This window comes from Sceloporus undulatus, chromosome 3 (assembly GCF_019175285.1).
Source record: "Sceloporus undulatus isolate JIND9_A2432 ecotype Alabama chromosome 3, SceUnd_v1.1, whole genome shotgun sequence".
Lineage (NCBI taxonomy): Eukaryota > Metazoa > Chordata > Lepidosauria > Squamata > Phrynosomatidae > Sceloporus > Sceloporus undulatus.
Window position 1 is genome coordinate 202,856,319 of NC_056524.1, and position 18,655 is coordinate 202,874,973.

The window sequence follows — 18,655 nt, forward strand, 5'->3', positions numbered from 1 at the left end:
TAAATCATTAGCACAGAGATTTGGATACAAAACATGAAACTTTTAAAAATGGAACATAAAAAAACCCACAACTCTGACAGCATCTGGAACTAATACATAAAAAATCTATCCCCATGCAAAAGCAGTCTTAAGATTTTAGTTGAACATGCATCAAACAAACACCTGAGGAATTACTGTTAGTAGGTACCACAATCTGAGATGCACCATTTCGTGAATGAAGTACGTCCTATATGTTATTCACATGCATGAATAATTCATTACATATGAATTAAACAGACATTAAGTGAAAATATGGAAATAAGTTTCTAACAATACGTGATGGAAATATGGAGCCAGATTTTCAAAGTCCAAATTATGTTACAGTGTGTTTGAGTGGAACAGGAAGTATGTGGAAGTTTACATAGACTAACTGCATCCTGCAAACCATTTTATACCCGCTTATTTATTTATTTTTAGCAAATAGGCATTATATACAATGAAAGAAAGAAAAAACCAATACAATTCTGCAAACATAAAATCAGGTGTGTAAATTTACAGCGCTTCATAAATAAAGGTTAATAATAATAATAATACTATTATAACAGAAGAATGTCTGGGTCCCTATCAGCAGGTATTGTGAAAGTCAACATATATATATCCAGCTTGCAAACCTGCTTGCTCACTGTCTATGGCGGGATACAAACCGCCGCTTTGCGGCAGTCTGCCGCCACTGCCGGTTAGTCCGCGGGGGAGCCGGAGCCTCCACACGGCGCGGCTCCCCTGCGGACCGAAAAAGAAGCTCCAAAATGGAGCTTCTTTTAGAGTCGCGTTTGCGAGTCGCGAGGGCCAGGGCGCACTCGCTACGTCACAAGGACGCGACGCGTACGGACGCTCAGCGTCCGATACGCAAAGATGGCGCCGGCCATGTAGAAGGGCCGGCGCCATCTTGTACGGACAGAGTCAGTATTAGGCCCAGGGGCGTCTAGAAGAGACGCCCCTTTTTAAAAATGGGACGTCCTCTGGACGTCCCAAATGCCAGTTTGTAACCAGCCTATGTCAACAGTATATTTCAGCAGTCTTATCAATTAAGTCCCACTTGAGAACAATACATAAATAACAATAAATGAAAGAGGTATGACAAAGAGGTGGGAATTATCTTCCAATTTTATACCTAGTTAATTACACTGTTTAAACACTTTCATATACCAAATCACTCTGGTATTACAGGATTCAAATACATAGGCATGTTAAACTGGAAAATCAGTATGCAAAGGGATCTTGCAGCATCTTTGAGACTAACTGAAAGAAAAAAAGCTGGTAGGCTGAGCTTTCCTAGACTTGAGCTACTTCTTCAGATGCACGCATCTTTCTATGCATCATAGGTGTTGTCTTAAAAGTTAGATTTCCCCCCCAAATGGATTTTCTGGGGCAGGATATCCTGGGGCAGGCTAGTGATGAAGAATCATAAATATATCATACAGAATTGCAGGCTGCAATCACAAAATAGCAGTTTAGATTTGAATGGATTTACAAATTCCTTTTGGTTGATTCTAACTTATCCTGAATTAAGGAAATCACAAAATATGTAATTTATGTATCTAATGATCATTTCCAGCAACTGATGTGAAGAACATAACATCAGAGAATTACTCCAGAATATCAGTTTATATTTGAATGGATTTACAAACTCATTTTGATTGATTCTAACAACTGGTTTCAACCCAAGAGTTAACAGAGGAGTAGCTGAACAGAATGAGAAGCCATGCAAAAATCAACATGTATAAATTAGGATATTACCTTATACCAAAACCAACTCAATAACTTCCCAGGACTTAGTATGCCTCCTATGGAAAAATCCAATGCATATGTTGCATTCTGTGATGCTTATTTCCTTATGAGTGTGTTTGGGAAAGCATTTGGTAAATTCTAAGGGTCAATGTTATGGGAATTGTGTATTAAAGCATAAAAGTCTAGAGATGTTTGAACTTGGCTAATCTTAGAATATTTTTTATCACTGAACATTTCTATTAAAACATGATAACACAACAGACCTCTTGAAAAGCCTATTTCGACTTGAATTGTGTAGCTGGAAACAATGCTCTCATCATGGGCAAAGAATGCTCCTGCACTTCAGGGGCTAATTGGTTTCTTTTGTAGGTAATAGTTATTCATCACAGATTTTTTTTAAAGAAAAACAATAATCATAAACAGAATTATCAAACAATAATCAAAAGTTCCTGTAGATGTATAAAAATCTGCTCATTTTAGTATTGTTTACATAATTAAGAACAAAAATTATTTTCTCAAAAGTTTTTAACATAAAAAATCCCATTATTTCCTCTAGGAAGAATTTAATCTTAAAAGATTACTCAATTTACATTACACATAGTGACATATAATTTGAATGAACTCTGTGTGTATTTCAGTGTAGACACACTGTGATGCAACTGTGTGAGTTGCTTACATTTAAGTGTGAACAGGATTGCAGCTCTACTTAACCCTGGTGAAATAAATGTTATGACACTCAAACTAGGTCTACCAATATGACACAGAAAGAGCGGTTGCAGAGTGCTAGTTTCACTCCTTCCTTTCAAAAAGAACACTTGGGTCCAACTACCATAGAGCCTCAATTATCAGCTGTTGTCCTGAGGTCTTTTCACACTGCTCAAAGTCCTATGATTCCACTTGAACTGCTATAGTTCTACCCTATAGAATACTTTGATTTGCAATTTATGTTGAGAGAATTTATAATTCTCAGCCAGAGAGAATCTAGTGCCTCATAAACTGATAATCCCAGGATTCCACAGGTTGCAGTGATGTCAGTTAACATAGAATAACAGAATTATAGTTGTGCAGTGTGAAAGAGTGTGTGGTTATTTTTTTCAGAGGGGGATGTGTGTGCATATTGTGTTTTCTTGCAGTCTATTGTGAATTGAGTTAAGTCACCCAATGGAAAGGCTTGATATAAACCGGAAGAAATGAGTGTTTAACAGATGATATCTAAACTGACAACTAAATATGCCCATAAGAGAATCAGCACATTTTCTACATGCAAATCTAATTGTCTTATCTCTCACTCAAAGGCATACAAGAATTATAGTATTAAAAATATAATACATACTGCATTAAAAAGTATAATAAAAAATATTAAAAGTATGCAGAAAATTGTATGCAAGAATGATTTACTGCCAAGAGCTATCTATCAACAAGCTGGCAAAGATGAGTGCAATCTTGAACAAGCCTGATGCACAAGCTTTCATATAGGTAAATTTGAGTCCACTCAGGACTATTGTTATTAAAAAGCTTGCCTGCTGGTCTAACTAAGGGGCGGAACAGGCCGAACACTGGATTGATGCTGCGGCAACGGCATGCTGTGGCCCCAATCTTCCTTTTTGCTGCCTCAAAAAGGAGCGACAAATTACCATTCCTTTTTGGACAAGCAAAAAGCCGACTTTTCCCACCCTGCTGTGGCTTTACAGCATTCTGGCAACATGTGGTGTCTAAACGCCACCCCACTGGAACACCCGGAAGCCAATTGTCGGGGGCAGCTGAATAGCATGAAACCAGCTTCCAGGCATCGTGGGGTGTGTGTCCTGTATATGCCACACCCTCAAGGCAGCTGGAAGCCAGCTTTTCATGCCAGTCTGTATCAGCCCTAACTCTACCTATACTTCGTATCTAACAATAACAACAATAATATTTATATCCTTCCTCTCTGTTGAACACAACCGGGAAGGCTTACAGTTAAAGTAATACAATTCCATATCCCAATATTCCACCCCCTTGGCCAAAGCTGGACAGTAATATGAAGTTAGAATCATCAATTTCACCCTCAAGATGAAATTCAGACCTACTACAGGATTGAGCCATGGCAGGTTCAAGCTATTTCTGATTAATATCCATTTTCATTCTCTCTTCAATAGTTGTAAAAAAAACCCTGTTCTGATATTGTCAATAAGCCAGCAGTAGAAAACTGAATATTAGGCATGATCGTGACATTAAATTTTTAATTGCCTATTCCGTCCAGAAAAATGCAATATATTGTCAAGGAAAAAAGCAACATGGGTTATACAGTATATGAAATAAAACATGTATGTGAGAGTCAGGGTGACTCAGCAGAAGCCAATTGGGAACCACACAGGTGTAAATGGTAATACAATTAACTAGTCCTAACTGCCAAGGACAAGAAATGCAAAGTGGATAATTGGACACACCTGACAATTGTTAAGTGGTCAAGGCTGAGATGATGAAATCATTAATTGTAGGATGAACCAAGAGAACCAATGAGAATGGTGTACACGCCTACTGGGTGGAAACAGACAACAGTGGGTGGTAACTTGCATTGACTATAATAATGACTATGCATCCCATTGTAGTAGTGGGTTGTAGAGTGGATAGTGAGGAGTTGAGTATTGTTGTGTTGGATAGTTTTGGAGCTGTATATAGTAGAATAAAGTAGATCTTTTATATAAGACTACTGAGTTGTCTGGTGTCTTGGGTGAAGCTACAAGAACCAGCTGGATCCTGAAGAAGGGTGAAGACTTCTGTGGAAGCAAGAGTGACAAGGCTTGGAGAGTTTGTCGGGGTCTTCAGCCTATTCTCTGTAACTCTGCTAAGCTATAACCACTGGCCAAAACTGGTCAGCGCGGTGCACAACCAGGTGGTGAGTTCAAGCCAGAGGTGAAGAGCTATAACTCCCATCATCCCTGACATATATTATGTCATGTAAACTTTGGTATTTTGCATTACCTTATTTATCATTTGCCTGCATCATTTATTTCTATGTAATACTTATCACTAATTTAACACTTAGGTCTAAATATAATGAAGGTAGCCATGAAACTGAAGAGAACATATTATGATTTAACAAAATGACCATTCTACCAAATGCAAGCCATGATCTGTTTTGAACCAAGTAGTTTAAACAAAACAAGAATCACTATTATTGTCCTTGAGGAATGAGTTTACCTTGGGAAGCATTACATACAAGTTAACACTGTATTCTGGGAACTGCATTTGGATTTGTCCTCCTGGCTATATATATATATATATATAATGTTTTATTAAGAATAGATCATCCATGTGCAATACATATTGAGAAGTTAAAAAACAAATTAAAAAACCACAGGTTGTAAAATTAACATCGAAAAAACATCAATAATTATAAAGCATTTACCTAAAATAGACGAACAAAGTATAGAGGAAATTTCAGGAATCAAAATTCAAAAAACTGTGAAATATCTAGGAACAAACATCCCAAATAAAAGTAAATTTATTTAACATTTATTTGAAAAAAAAACTATGAAAAAACTTGTGAGGAGATAAAGAAGAATCTAATCAGATGGAATAAGATACATTTATCACTATTAGGTAGAATCACAGCGTTTAAAATGTTAATTCTCCCCAAAATGTTATTTCTTTTTCAAATGACCCCTTTCACAATTACAGGTAAAATATTCAAACTATGGAATAAAGAACTATCAAATTTCTCTGGAGCGGCAAGAAACCAAGAATTAGGCTAAAAATATTACAGGATTCAAAAGCAAGAGATGGTCTTGGAGTTCCCAACCTAAAACTTTACTATGAGGCTTGTAACTTAACCTAGTTAAGAAACTGGGTGAAATTAGATGATAACAAATTGTTAGAACTTGAGGGGGAAGGCTTAAGATTTGGGTGGCATGGATAGCTGGCATATGAAAAAGACAAGTGCAATAAAGACTTCAACAACCACTGCATCAGAAAACCATTGTTAAAAACATGGAAAAAATATGAACCCAGAATAACAAGCAAATTACCATTATGGTTATCACCACAAGAAGCCTTCCAAAGAAATGATTCACAATGAAAATTGGCTAACATACAAATTATTATTAAAAAGACAAAAGGGAACAACTAGATTGAAATCACAAGAGGAACTGAAAGAAGAAAGATATGATATACATTTGTTTCCATATAGACAAATTAAAGGTATAGAATGGATAACAAAGCAATGGGATTTGAAACTGACGAATCGGAACTAAGTAGAGCCTTAATTGGAGACTCTAAAAAATTAATTAAAATTTTTTACAGTGCCCTACTGAAAATAGAAATGGAAGTAGTAGTAGTCAAAGAAGGAATGATACGGTGGGCAAAGAATATTGGACATCCATTGGAACTGGATAAATGGAAAAACGCATGGGGGGAAATATTACTATTTACAGTATCACAAACTCTAGGGAGAATTGCTACAAAATGTATTTTCGCTGGTACCTGACCCCAGTAAAAATTTCTAAAATATATAAGAATTCTAATAATCTGTGTTGGAAATGCAAAAAAGAATTAGGAACTTTCTATCATTATTGGTGGTCCTGCAGTAAAGTTAAAAAGTATTGGATAATGGTGAATAATACAATAAATGTTATGCTAAATATCAACATCCAAATGAATCTCAAAATTTATCTGTTGAATATGATAGACAAGGTATTGGATGGAAAATTTGGAAAAATGCTTTTTTATATGATCACTATGGCACGACTAGCTTTAGCACAAAAATGGAAATCCGATCAAGCCCCTGATAGAGATGATTGGCTAATAAAATTATTTGATGCAGTGGAAATGGATAAACTACCTCAAATATTAAAGGAGAAACAAATAGACAAAACTAAAAATGAGTGCCAATTGGTATATAGTTATTTAAGCAAGATTTGGAAAATTAAAATTTTAAACAAAAAAAGGAGTAAGGGAGAGATAGAAAAATTCTTTTGGATTTCAGAAAAAAAGTATAGTGATGGATTATATCAATACGGGAAAAAACTTTTAAATAAGGATGGAGGGAAATAAGGGAAACAATGGTATATAAGAAATTATATACAAGAAACCATTAATGTTACATGTCACAAACACTCAAACTTAGCACACAAACTTAAATGTAAGATAGGAAATTGCAAGATAGCTAATCAGCAAAAGCTTTTTTTAGAAACGTCATGATTAAATAAACAATTACTATGTTATTTGCAGATTACATAATAAGCATACCTCCCTAATGAGATAGCATAGATACGAAAGGATTATAGCAGGGGTAGGCAACCTTTTTGAGCCAGGGGCCGGGTTGCTGTCCCTCAGACAACTGGGGGGGCCGAAGCCAAAAAAATAAATAATTAAACAGTTTTTTTTTAAAAAAATTAAATAAATAAATAAACCGGGACAAATGTAGGACAAAATTTTCGAATGGAGGACACTTTTTATAAAAAGTGGAGGGCACACAAAAAAATTGCTGATTTTTTTATAAAATGTTAATATAAATGCACGTTTCAGAGGCTTGTATAGAAAATTGCCCCCTCTTGCCCGCCGCTTGCCCCCCTTGCCCGCCTCCTCCTGATAGGCCAAAGGCCCCACGGCCTCACACGAGAGGCCAAAGGCTCCAGCGGCAATCAGTGGCAGGACCGGGCTGGGGCCAGTCCCAAGGCCTTGCCAGGTCGCATCTGGCCTGCGGGCCGTAGGTTGCCTACCCCTGGATTATAGATTCCAGATCATTATGAGGTGAAATGGAGTGGTAATGATTTTACTTAACAAGACAAGTAAATTAAAAATTATACGGGTGAAACTTCACAATAACTGAATTGAGATTACAATAATTCAAGCAGGTGTGATTTGCAATGGGTATTAATGATAGAAAGTCAACAAGAGGGAAAGACAAATTGGCAGATGACAGAAAGGAAGTAATGTATGGAAATAGAGAGTTTAAGGAAGTGACTGAAGGTCAGAGTATATGAATTGGGAAGAGTAAGAGAGATGAAGAGTTAAGGAATTGAGGGTGAATGAGAGGATTTGAAAGAAAAATAAAGGTAAAGAGAATACAGAAGAAGAAGAGAGAGGTAGATGAAGAGAGAGAGGAGGGGAAGAGGGGAAGAGAGGAAAAGGGATGAGTGTCTATTTGAGGAGGAAGGCAATAGAGAAAGGGAATAAGGGAAGGTATCAAGTTGATGGAATAGTAAGAGGGAAGTAGTGGAGAGCCATCATCGCCAAATGGATCAAATAAATTAAATATTGATAGAATGATAATGTAAAGTAGGACATGATGTATGTTGTGGTGTAATTTTTTCTGGCAAGGTATGTTATGGCATTTTATGACTGTGTAGTGTTTTTAACATTTAATAAAAATTAAAAAAAAAACAAATCAAGAAAGTTGTCCATGCAAAATAAATTTGGAGAAGCCTGTTTCAACACCATTCATATCAGGCTTCAAGTGCCACTGGTGCAGCCAAGTAATTTTAGATCATGGGTGTTGTTCATGTTGTCCCTTTTAAACAGTCATGTGTATTACTACAGTTGTCAACATCACAATGAATATTTTGGACACCCAAACAGTGGCTTGCCACTATAGGCTTGGGTGTAAAGTTTGAGTCCGCCCATGAATAGAGACCACAGGTTTAAAGAGGGCAGGGCCTCATGGGCCCAACCTAGCCAACAGGGGAAAGACCATCTTTGCCATCCTATGATTTATAAGTTCTGATGTGTGTGTGTGTGTGTGTGTGTGTGTGTGTGTGTGTGTGTGTGTGTGAGAACTGATTTATAAAAAAAGATGCCCTGCACATCTTTAGTTTCATATTTTGAAGTCACTTATATAGGATGGAAAACTCTGGTCTTTCAGGGTTTTCTGGATTACAACTTCTGTAATCTTTAACCATCATCTATGCTGGCCATGAATAATAGAAGCTGTTAAGTAAAAAATTCAGAGGAAGACTCAGATGCTTGCCTTTGACTTAAATCATAGCACCATTACAAAAGCAGTTTGCTTCTGTGGACCATACATTCATTTAACTTCTTGCCATTTCACCTGCCGCTTTTTGCATGATCATTTTTTCCACCCACCATAAGGCAGCCCTTCCATTAGGCAGAATGGAGAGAACACCTAAAGTAGTAGACACTCAGAGGCAGCAATGGCAGCCCTCCAGCTGTTCCATCTGTTCATTCCTCTCATCCAGAGAACAGTACTGTGTGTGTCAAACAACTTCTTGTGGTTAACCGCTATCAGGTAGACTTCCACTTATGATAACTCTATAAATGAGAGACCTATAAGGCTACATCCGCACTGTAGAAATAATTCAGTTTGGCACCATTTTAATCACCATGAATCAATGTTATGGAATTCTAGGAATTGTAGTTTGTTGTGACACCAGAGCTCTCTGAAAAGAGAAGGCTAAATGTCTCACAAAACTACAATTCCCAGAATTCCACAGCAGTGAGCCATGGCAGTTAAGCTGGTGTCAAACTGGATTATTTCTGTAGTGCAGATGCAGCCTAAAACCCCGTCATTAATAGTCCTGCTCAAGTCCAGCACATTGAGGGTTGTGACTTCCTTGATTGCGCCTGTCCACCTGTAGTGTGGTCCTCCTCTTCTACTATTGCCTTCCACCTTACCAAGGATTATTGCCTGCGAGTCATGCCTTTTCATGATATGTCAAAGGCCAACAGTTTCAGTTTAGTCATCTTGGCTTCTAGGGACAGTATCCACTCAACTCTCCTCCAGAACACCTTTCAAATGAGTTCATTCTCTTCCTATCAGCATTTTTCACTGTCTAGCTTTCACAATCATACACAAAAATTAGAAATACAATGGAATATAAAATCCTTAATATTCAGTGACATATCTTTACACTTCATGATCTTCATAGCTTCCTTCCCATGTTCTATCTAGCCTTCTTCTGATTTCTTGACTATAGTCTCCTTTCTGATAAATGGCTGAAGCAAATACAGTATAAGAAATCCTGAACTATTTCAGTGTCTTCATTGCCTCTTGTAAAGTTATTTAAATTATCAATTGTCATTAATTTTCTTTGTTTTATTGTTCAACTGTAAACCTGCCTTTGTACCTTCTTCTTTGACTTTCTTTAATAGTCATTTCAAAAATTTGTTATTTTCTGCTAATAGCTTGGTGTCATCTACATACTTTAAATTGTTAAATGAGCATCGACAGGGAAAGTGTGACCCTGTTGGTGCTCTTGGACATCTCAGCAGCCTTTGATACTATTGACCACAGTATCCTTCTGGAACGCCCGAAAGAGTTAGGTATCGGGGGCATTGTGCTCCAATGGCTCTGTTCCTACCTCTCTGGCAGATTCCAGATTGTGATACAGGGGGACAGTTGCTCCTCTAATAATAATAATAATAATAATAATAATAATAATAACAATAATAATTTGTATACCGCCCTCTAGCAAACCAATCCGGGCGGTTAACAACAGTAAAATATAAAATATGACAATTAAAAACACTTTATCCCTCCCCCCCTTAAGACAGTATTAAACAGTATAACTCTAAGAGAGAACTGACATCCCTCAAGGCGCCATTCTGTCCCCCATGCTGTTTAACATTTACATGAAGCTGCTGGGAGAGATCATATGGAGACATGGGGTGTGGTGTTATCAGTACACTGATGACACCCAAATCTATTTCTCTATGTCTCCAACTGTCACAGTGACTAAGGATAGCATCTCTCCTCTGAACGCCTGCCTTGAGTTGGTAATGGGTTGGATGAGGAAAAACAAACTCAGGCTGAATCCAGAGAAAACAGATACCCCTGGCCTGGGGAAGAAAATTTATCAACTGGTCCTGCATGGGGTCACACTCCCCCTAAAGGACAAAGTCTGCAGCTTGGGAGTACTCCTGGACTCGTCACTACAGTTGTCATCTCAAATTGACACGGCAGCCAGGAGTGCTTATCAACTTCAGTTGATATGCCAGCTGCGCCCTTGCCTGGACCAAAGTGACCTCGAAGCAGTACTACATGCACTGGTAACCTCTTGTCTTGATTTCTGTAACGTGCTCTACATAGGGCAACCCTTATGCCAAGTTCAGAAGCTTCAACTGATTCAAAATATGGCAGCCAGATTGGTCACTGGCACTTCCAGATTTGACCATATAACTCCTGTTCTAAAATCACTCCACTGGCTGCCAATCAGCTTCCGGGCGCAGTATAAGGTGCTGGTTATACCTTTAAAGCCCTACATGGCTTGGGCCCAAGTTACTTACAGGAACGCCTCTCCCGACACAATCCGCCCCGCACTCTCAGAATATCTGGGGAAAATCTACTGGAAATACAATCTACCAGATTGCACATGATTTCCCAAAAACTTTTACTGCCGCTGCCCCTAAACTGTGGAACAGCCTGCTGGAAGAGATCCGTCTTATCACTCCCTTGGACTCCTTTAAGAAGGCAGTCAAGATGGAGCTCTTCCGGCGGGCCTACCCTCCTGAGCTTGATTAGGACATTCCCCTCAGAGAAGACTCTTTGTAAAGAACCACTGATGTATTTAATGGAACTGTTGGATTTTATGATCGTATTTTATGTTTTTATCAGGTTGTAACCCCGCCTCAATCCGTAGGGAGAGGCGGGGCAATATAAATAAAATTATCATCATCATCATCATCATCGTCATCAATGTTCTTTTCTCCAATTTTCATGCCCCCTTGGTCTACGCCTAATCCTTTCCTGAACCAATAAACCAGCTCATTGCCCCAGGTGGGGTAGAGAATACTTCTCCATTGGTAGTGTTGAGGGTCAACTGCTATTAAGTCAGGTTAAGAACACAGAAGGAAAAAGGGCAACATCTTGATCATTGTTTTGGGCAGTAGAGTTATCTTGGGCTGACCCTGATACCTGAGCTATCAGGCTCTGGACCTACTGTGATTAATTTCCTCTCCAGACTGGCCCAGCAGTTCCAACCCTTTGAGTTTCTGCCACTCAATTTGCCTCTCTTCTCCTCCAGATTTCCTCCTGAATTGGGTACTTGGGCCTCAAGATTATCTCTGTATGGACCAGTGGATGTGTGTTAAGCATGGCTATATTCTCTATAAAAACCTTTCAGGAACAGCCAGACATAGTGTAAAAAGGAATAAACAAGTCAAAGTTAATTAATATACAACTAGATCAAGCATTAACTCCTGAACTATTTAATCATTCACTCCTTCCCAAAATCATATTCAGTTCTTCCCCCTGCCTGACTATCTATCTCTATTAAGTTTTTATCTAGCCAGCATAGCACAGCAGTTTGAGTGCTGGGCTACAACTCTGGAATCATAGAATCATAAAGCTGGAAGAGACCTTATGCACCATCTAATCCAACCCCTTGACATGCAGGAATACAGAATCAAAACAACCCTGACAAATGGTCATCCAGCCTCTGCTTAAAAATTGCCAAAGAAAAAGACCACTCTCCACGGCAGAGTATTCAACTGTCAAACAGATCTTACTGTCAGGAAATTCTTCCTAATGTTGAAGTAGAATCTCTTTTCCTTTAGTTTGAATCCCTTGCTCCAGATCCTATTCTCTGAAGCTGCAGAAAGCAAACTTTCTCCATCTTCAGTACGATATCCTTACAAATATGTAAACAGGGCTATCATAGCACCTCTTAGCCTTCTCTTCTCCAGGCTAAATATACCCAGCTCCCCAAGTTGCTCCTCATAGGGCATGGTTTCCAGACCTTTCACCATTTGGTCACCCTATTCTTGACACACTCCAGCTTGTCAACATCCTTTTTGCATTTTAATTTTTACTGAACAATTAAAATATTGTCAATCACACATCACCATAAATATAACCAGCATTTCTTTAAACATCCTATAAGCATTCGATAAACATACAATAATTATTTCCTATTACTCTAACTCTATTCTAACTAACATTACTTACTAATTAATCTTCCAGTGAACTCGACTTGTATTCCATCATTAGTCTTCTATCTTCATATCTCCTTCCTTCCATTCCCCTGTACTATCTTCTTATTTTCTTCACTCTTTCTTATTTAAATTCATTGTTTTACCTTTCTACATTTTCTTCTTTCTTTACCCTCCCTTCTACTTCTTCACATTCTCCTTCTCTTCAAACCCTTCCCCCACATTCTCCTTCTCCTGCTCTACATACTCTTACCCTCCACAACATACTTTACCTTCAGCCTTAAACATACATATCTACCATTTGTTCTAACGTTCTTCCTTTAAGCGCTAGTATTTCAATTATCCTTTGAATTTTTTTAAATATTCTAAATATGACTCATCTGTTCTTCTACTTATTTCCCTCAAATTAATACCTTATTATTATTTGTGCTTATGCCCAAACACCTCAGTATTCATTATCTATCATTCCCTTTCTTCCATTGTTCTGCACCATCCATATAAATCACTTAGATATTTTAGGTGTCTGGTGCTATTATTCCTCATTTCTCCTTCAAAAAATTGAATACCATAGACCATTCCATATCAAAATTATCTAAAGACTTATTTTTAACTATTTGCATTAGCGTTTCCATTTCAGTTATATCATATAACTTAAGTAACCATTCCTCTTGACTGGGTATAGATCCTGTTCTCTATAGTAACCATTCCTCTTGACTGGGTATAGATCCTGTTCTCTATTTGTGTACTAGTGTTATTCTCGCCAACGAGACTAAATAAAATTTTAAAATTCCATATTCTTTCTCTAATTTGCTTTTGAACATTCCTAGCAGATACATTTCTGGTACCATGTGTAGCTTGATATGTAGCATTTTCCCTGTTGTATCATTTACTGTGGCCCAATATTTTCTTACTACCTTACAAGACCAGCAACAGTGATAGAAAGTTCCAGGTTCCTCTGCATTTCCAGCACTTATTGTCCTTTGCCTTATAAATTCTCGATAATTTATCAGGTATCAAATACCACCTCCGATACGTCTTGTAGTAGTTCTCTCTAATATTTTGTGACACCGTATATTTAATCCCTTTCGTCCACATCTCCTTTTTGAATTGTAGTGCCAGAACTGAACACAGTATTCTAGATGAGGCCTGACCAAAGCAGAATAGAATGGTATTGTTACTTCTGTCTAGATACAATTCTTCCATTTGATACAGTCCAGAATCGCATTCACTTTTATGGCTGTGCATCACACTGTTGACTCAAGTTCAACTTGTGGTGTACTAGGACTCCTAGAATCCTTTCACATATACTGTTGTAAGCCAGGTGTCTCCCATCCTATATCTGTGCATTTCATTTTTTTTCTGCCTAAGTTCAGTACTTTACATTTCTTCCTGTTGAAACTCAGTTTGTTAGCTTTGGCCTAGCTTTCTAATCTATATGGGCTATTTTGAAGACCTGGATTCGATTCCCCTCTTGGCCATGAAACCCACTGGATGAACTTGGGCAAGGCACATGCTCTCAGCTTCAGGGGAATAATAATAATAATAATAATAATAATAATAATAATAATGTTTATTTATATACCGCTTTTCCAAATTAGATCAAAGCGGTGTACAACAGGAAGTACAATACAAAGTCAAAATAAAACATAACAGGCCTCTCTCCCCCTCAAGATGGTGGTCAGAAGGAGGGCTCTTAGTCTTTCAGGCCAGGCCTCTCTCCCCCTCAAGATGGTGGTTGGAAGGAGGGCTTTTTCTTCTTTCAGGCAGGCAGTTGGAGCTAGCCTGCCTCTCTCCCCCCCAAGATGGTGGCTGAAGGGAGGGCTTTTCTTCTTTCAGGAAAAGACAAACCTCCTCTGAACAAATCTTGCCAAGAAAACTCCAAGATAGGGTCATCATAAATTCACCTTAGGGTCACCATAAATTGGCAATGACTTGAAGGCATGGAGCAACCACAACAAATGTTGCATTTCCCCTATTTGCCATCTGCCACAAACTAGCCTTATCTTTTTATCCTTTCTCAATCATAAGCCCCATTTCACATCTTGTTTACTTGCTTCAGCCCTGACTGTACCACCATCAAAGATACCCATGTAAATTGACAATGATTCCCAGTTAATCACTGTTTTCCAGTTATGCAAAAACATCCAGACAAAGAATTCTATATGATCCTGCATATGAAAACTGTTATTTTGGAACTGCCTCAGGATTAACTGAAGTATTTGTAGCATGATATACAACACAGACTAAAAAGAAAGTTCCAACCTTTTCAAGAGCTAGTCATTATGCAGGAAATGGTTCTCACCACCTCCAATTCACAATCTAAACCGCAACGGAATTATATTGTGAAAAGAACAGAGGGTGACATCCAACATCTGCTTGTGTTAGGTGACATCTCCTCACCTTTGTACACTCTGCCCCTCTAAATCTTCTCAAGAGTAACTCAACCCCCAATAAAAGATTTAGAGGATGTCCAAGAGAAAAGGGTCATCTGTACCACTAGTACTGTCCATTCTGCTAATGGACATTGTTGGATAGAATCTAGGTTTGAATCTAACTGTGCATATCTGGGCTTCATAAGTGAGTCTCAGCAAGTGTCAAAACAGCTGTTATCCCATAGGAGAAAAGCACTATAAACTTTTAACATTATGCACTGTTTCACTTTTGTGAAAGCAAAGGTACTCAGCCAAAGATGACCACAGTCCAGTTCTAATGTGATGCTAGAGGCACAGTTGCAGTGAATGCAATAGTTATATAAGCAGTAACACTAAAGGACAGTGCACACATATCTCTTCACAACTGGAAAATTATTCTGGAACAAATCCATATGTAATTATAGGACTTTATTATGTTCAGGTCCCTGGCTACAGTTTGGCTACAGGTAATTTCACAAGAAATTTTAAAAGGAATTAAACATGAGTCATGTATGTGGTAAAGAATACAAGCAAGAAATATTCAGAGAGAATAAAAGCAAGATGGTGTGCCATGCACATGTGTGCACGCATGCATGCAAGCAAAGCATTTTAAGTTGTCCAACATCTTACGTGATTTTTTTTAAGTAATAAGAAAATAGAATGAATTGCTGTCATGGTACATAGTAACCAGGCACTAGCTATGTAATGGGGGGGGGGGGATACAGTACCATGGTTAATGTAGATCCTTACAGTGTGATTCTACCCCACCTGGGATAGAATAAAACCAATCTATTCACCATGTCTGGAAGGCATTACAAGGGTTTGTCCGGTCCATTTATGTTACCAACATGCCTGGGTCTAGCTTGGAAATAAGAAAGAAAAACTGCCTTTTGCAACCCAGAATTTAGTTTACTGTAAATATACAATAAGCACAATACTTGAAGTTCTGCCAGGTTTTGGGTAAGCTGCCTCATTTAAAAAGATTCAAACATTTGCAAGTTAACAGCAGTATTAAACACACTGCCCACAAAATGTGTGTGTGTGTGTGTGTGTGTGTGTGTGTGTGTGTGTGTATTAAAATTACTAACTGAGGAGTTATCAAAAGTAATTAATCGTTCTAGGGCTGAACTCATCCCTCAGTTACTTACTAGTATGTCGGCAGTCACATCTGACTGCCTTGCTAGTTCCACTGCATTAAAACAGTAGTTACGTAAGATCACTGGAAGCACTGGTTACATAAAATGTTAAAACAGGTAAACTTATAAAATTCATTGTATGTCTTTGATTAATTACACATTTATTAAAATGTTCATTACATGTATACAACTTCAAGCTAAAAACACACAAAAAGTTAAATGTACAATCTGTGTGCTACCAATCATTGCGGGTGGGTAAACTGACAACATGTAACTGCATATTAAGACAAATGTAGAATTTAGACAAAGTATTCCATCTCTTTTCAGATGTATACTTTTAAACCTCAGGAACTGTTTTCAGTAGATGTCATGCCTTTTAACTTGAAAAAAGATAAGCGCAAATAAGCTCCCAATTGTCTCCCCAATATGTAAACCACATCTCGGGCTGCTGTCTCTCCTTCGCCTTTGAAGTTTCCCTGAAATGTCATGTGTTGTGAAGACTGCTGTGCATAAGCAAGACAATTTGCTCACTCTCAGAATTCTTACCAGTTTCCACTGCTATTTGGTATCCAGCCTCTAGTCTCCGAGATGACCTTTCCAGCCTCTCTGTGTTATCGAGCAGATGTGCCCTCTGAAAAAGAAAACGGGAAAGAAAAATCAGGCGTCCATCTACAATTCTTCCTCTCTCCCCATGCCATGCCACATAGATATTAACTTTTCTTAATTTTTTATTTTAATAAAATGCAGGAAAACTATTGGAAAGCATTGCTAGGAGGGAGCTATAAAAATGAGCATTCATAATTGTTTGTGCCAGGTATTTCAGTTCGATAATGAAACATATATGTTTTTTTTTTTAAAAAAAATATTACTTTAAAAAACACAAAACACAACCCAACCATGGTATATAATGGTATATAAGCAACACAACAAATATAATACCATGAGAATACCAGAAACAATATATAAAATGTGTTTTATTAGACAGGTCACGTAACTTAGACATAAGTGAGCATAGTTATTTCTGCAGAATAATTTTGTGAAGCACATACCAGCTTCTGCAGGCTGTGATTTTAACATTTATATTTTCAGCAATGTATTTATGCATAAATCTGTTGCGCCCAAATTGTAAACAAGATCTCTTAATAAGTAAACAAAGAACAAAAGAATGATTCAATACAGATCTATGATTTTAGGTGTTTGAATAATCAAACACTCCTGCTAAGTTTTAAAAATACAGAATTCTGTCTAGTATAATCAGCAAGAATAATCAGGTAAATGGATTGAACTAATGTTAGGCACTACCTTCTTAAAATGTGTGTGTGTGTATTACCTTAGAAATATGGAACATTTATTTCCAATCAAGCTATCAAAATACACAAATTCAAAACAAGCACACATGTTCCAACTGCTTCTCCTCCACTCTGGAAAAAAAAAGCCAGGTTGGATATATGTCACAAAACAACTCCTAGAACTTTGACTTGTTGACAGATGTCATTTAAAAATTGAAGAAATGCTTTCTAATAATAATATTAAAAAGTAGGTGCCATCCATATTATCTGAGTGTCTGTCTGCTGAAATGATCTACCTTGCTCTAATGAGCCCCTATGGATCTTGGGAGATGCAAGCTGTATTGACATGCACACTTAAGCTAATACACCTAGACCAGTGCCTCCAAGCTCTAGCAGCCAGGGATGCTGACAGAATATCTCGCTTCTATCTTCAAAGAAAGGAAGTGATTAGTATGTTATCATTACCATTCAAAACGTGATTTCCCTATTCCCTCCCGGCACAGGTGACACATCTCTGAGATGCGGCCAGACGATGGAGGCAGCTAAAGCCACATCAAAGCTTTCCTTGAATTTTTTTTTTTTTTTTACAGAAATCATTAAAACAATGCATTTAGATCAGCACAGATAGAACCCAATGTGAAGGTCAGGAAAGCTGCAATAACAGTCTATAATAATTAATAGAGTTGTCTAATACACAGTGGATAGGTTAAGAGTAAATTGCCAAAAAAAAAAAATTCCTTCTACATTTGGAAGGGTGTGTGTGTGTGTGTGTGTGTGTGTGTGTGTGTGTGGACAGTCCAAGCACAAAGACAGAGGGGAAAGAAGACAGAAACACAGACATTTAATAACATTTTATGGTATAGATTGCAGCATATGCTATAAAATTATGGCAACAGCTATAATTCTAATACCAAGGAGTTTAATATTATCAGGATTACTAAATAATTTCAAAAAGAGCACTGTATAGCAACACAATCCCTGTATTGTAGGACCCTATGTCTTCATAAATGTTAAATTCCAAAGGAGGGTACAAAGTACATGAAAATATGGCCATTTCAAATGTTTTAATACATATGAATTTTAAAAATAACTAGATTAGTCTGATCATTTCAATTTGTATAAAAGGATATGATAGTAAACATTGAAAGCACTTCCCTAAGTAAAGACAAAGACTGCATGGTCAAGA

General features: G+C 37.6%; 1 protein-coding gene across 6 annotated transcripts in view; it reads right to left on the bottom strand.

The window, feature by feature from the left end:
* VTI1A (vesicle transport through interaction with t-SNAREs 1A) overlaps positions 1-18,655 on the bottom strand; it is a 324,341-nt gene that overhangs the window by 219,493 nt on the left and 86,193 nt on the right. For all 6 annotated transcript variants that reach the window (XM_042457375.1, XM_042457371.1, XM_042457372.1 and 3 more), the window contains one exon: positions 16,727-16,811. In XM_042457375.1, the coding sequence (XP_042313309.1) occupies positions 16,727-16,811 (85 nt within the window). The remainder of the gene's footprint in view (positions 1-16,726; positions 16,812-18,655) is intronic.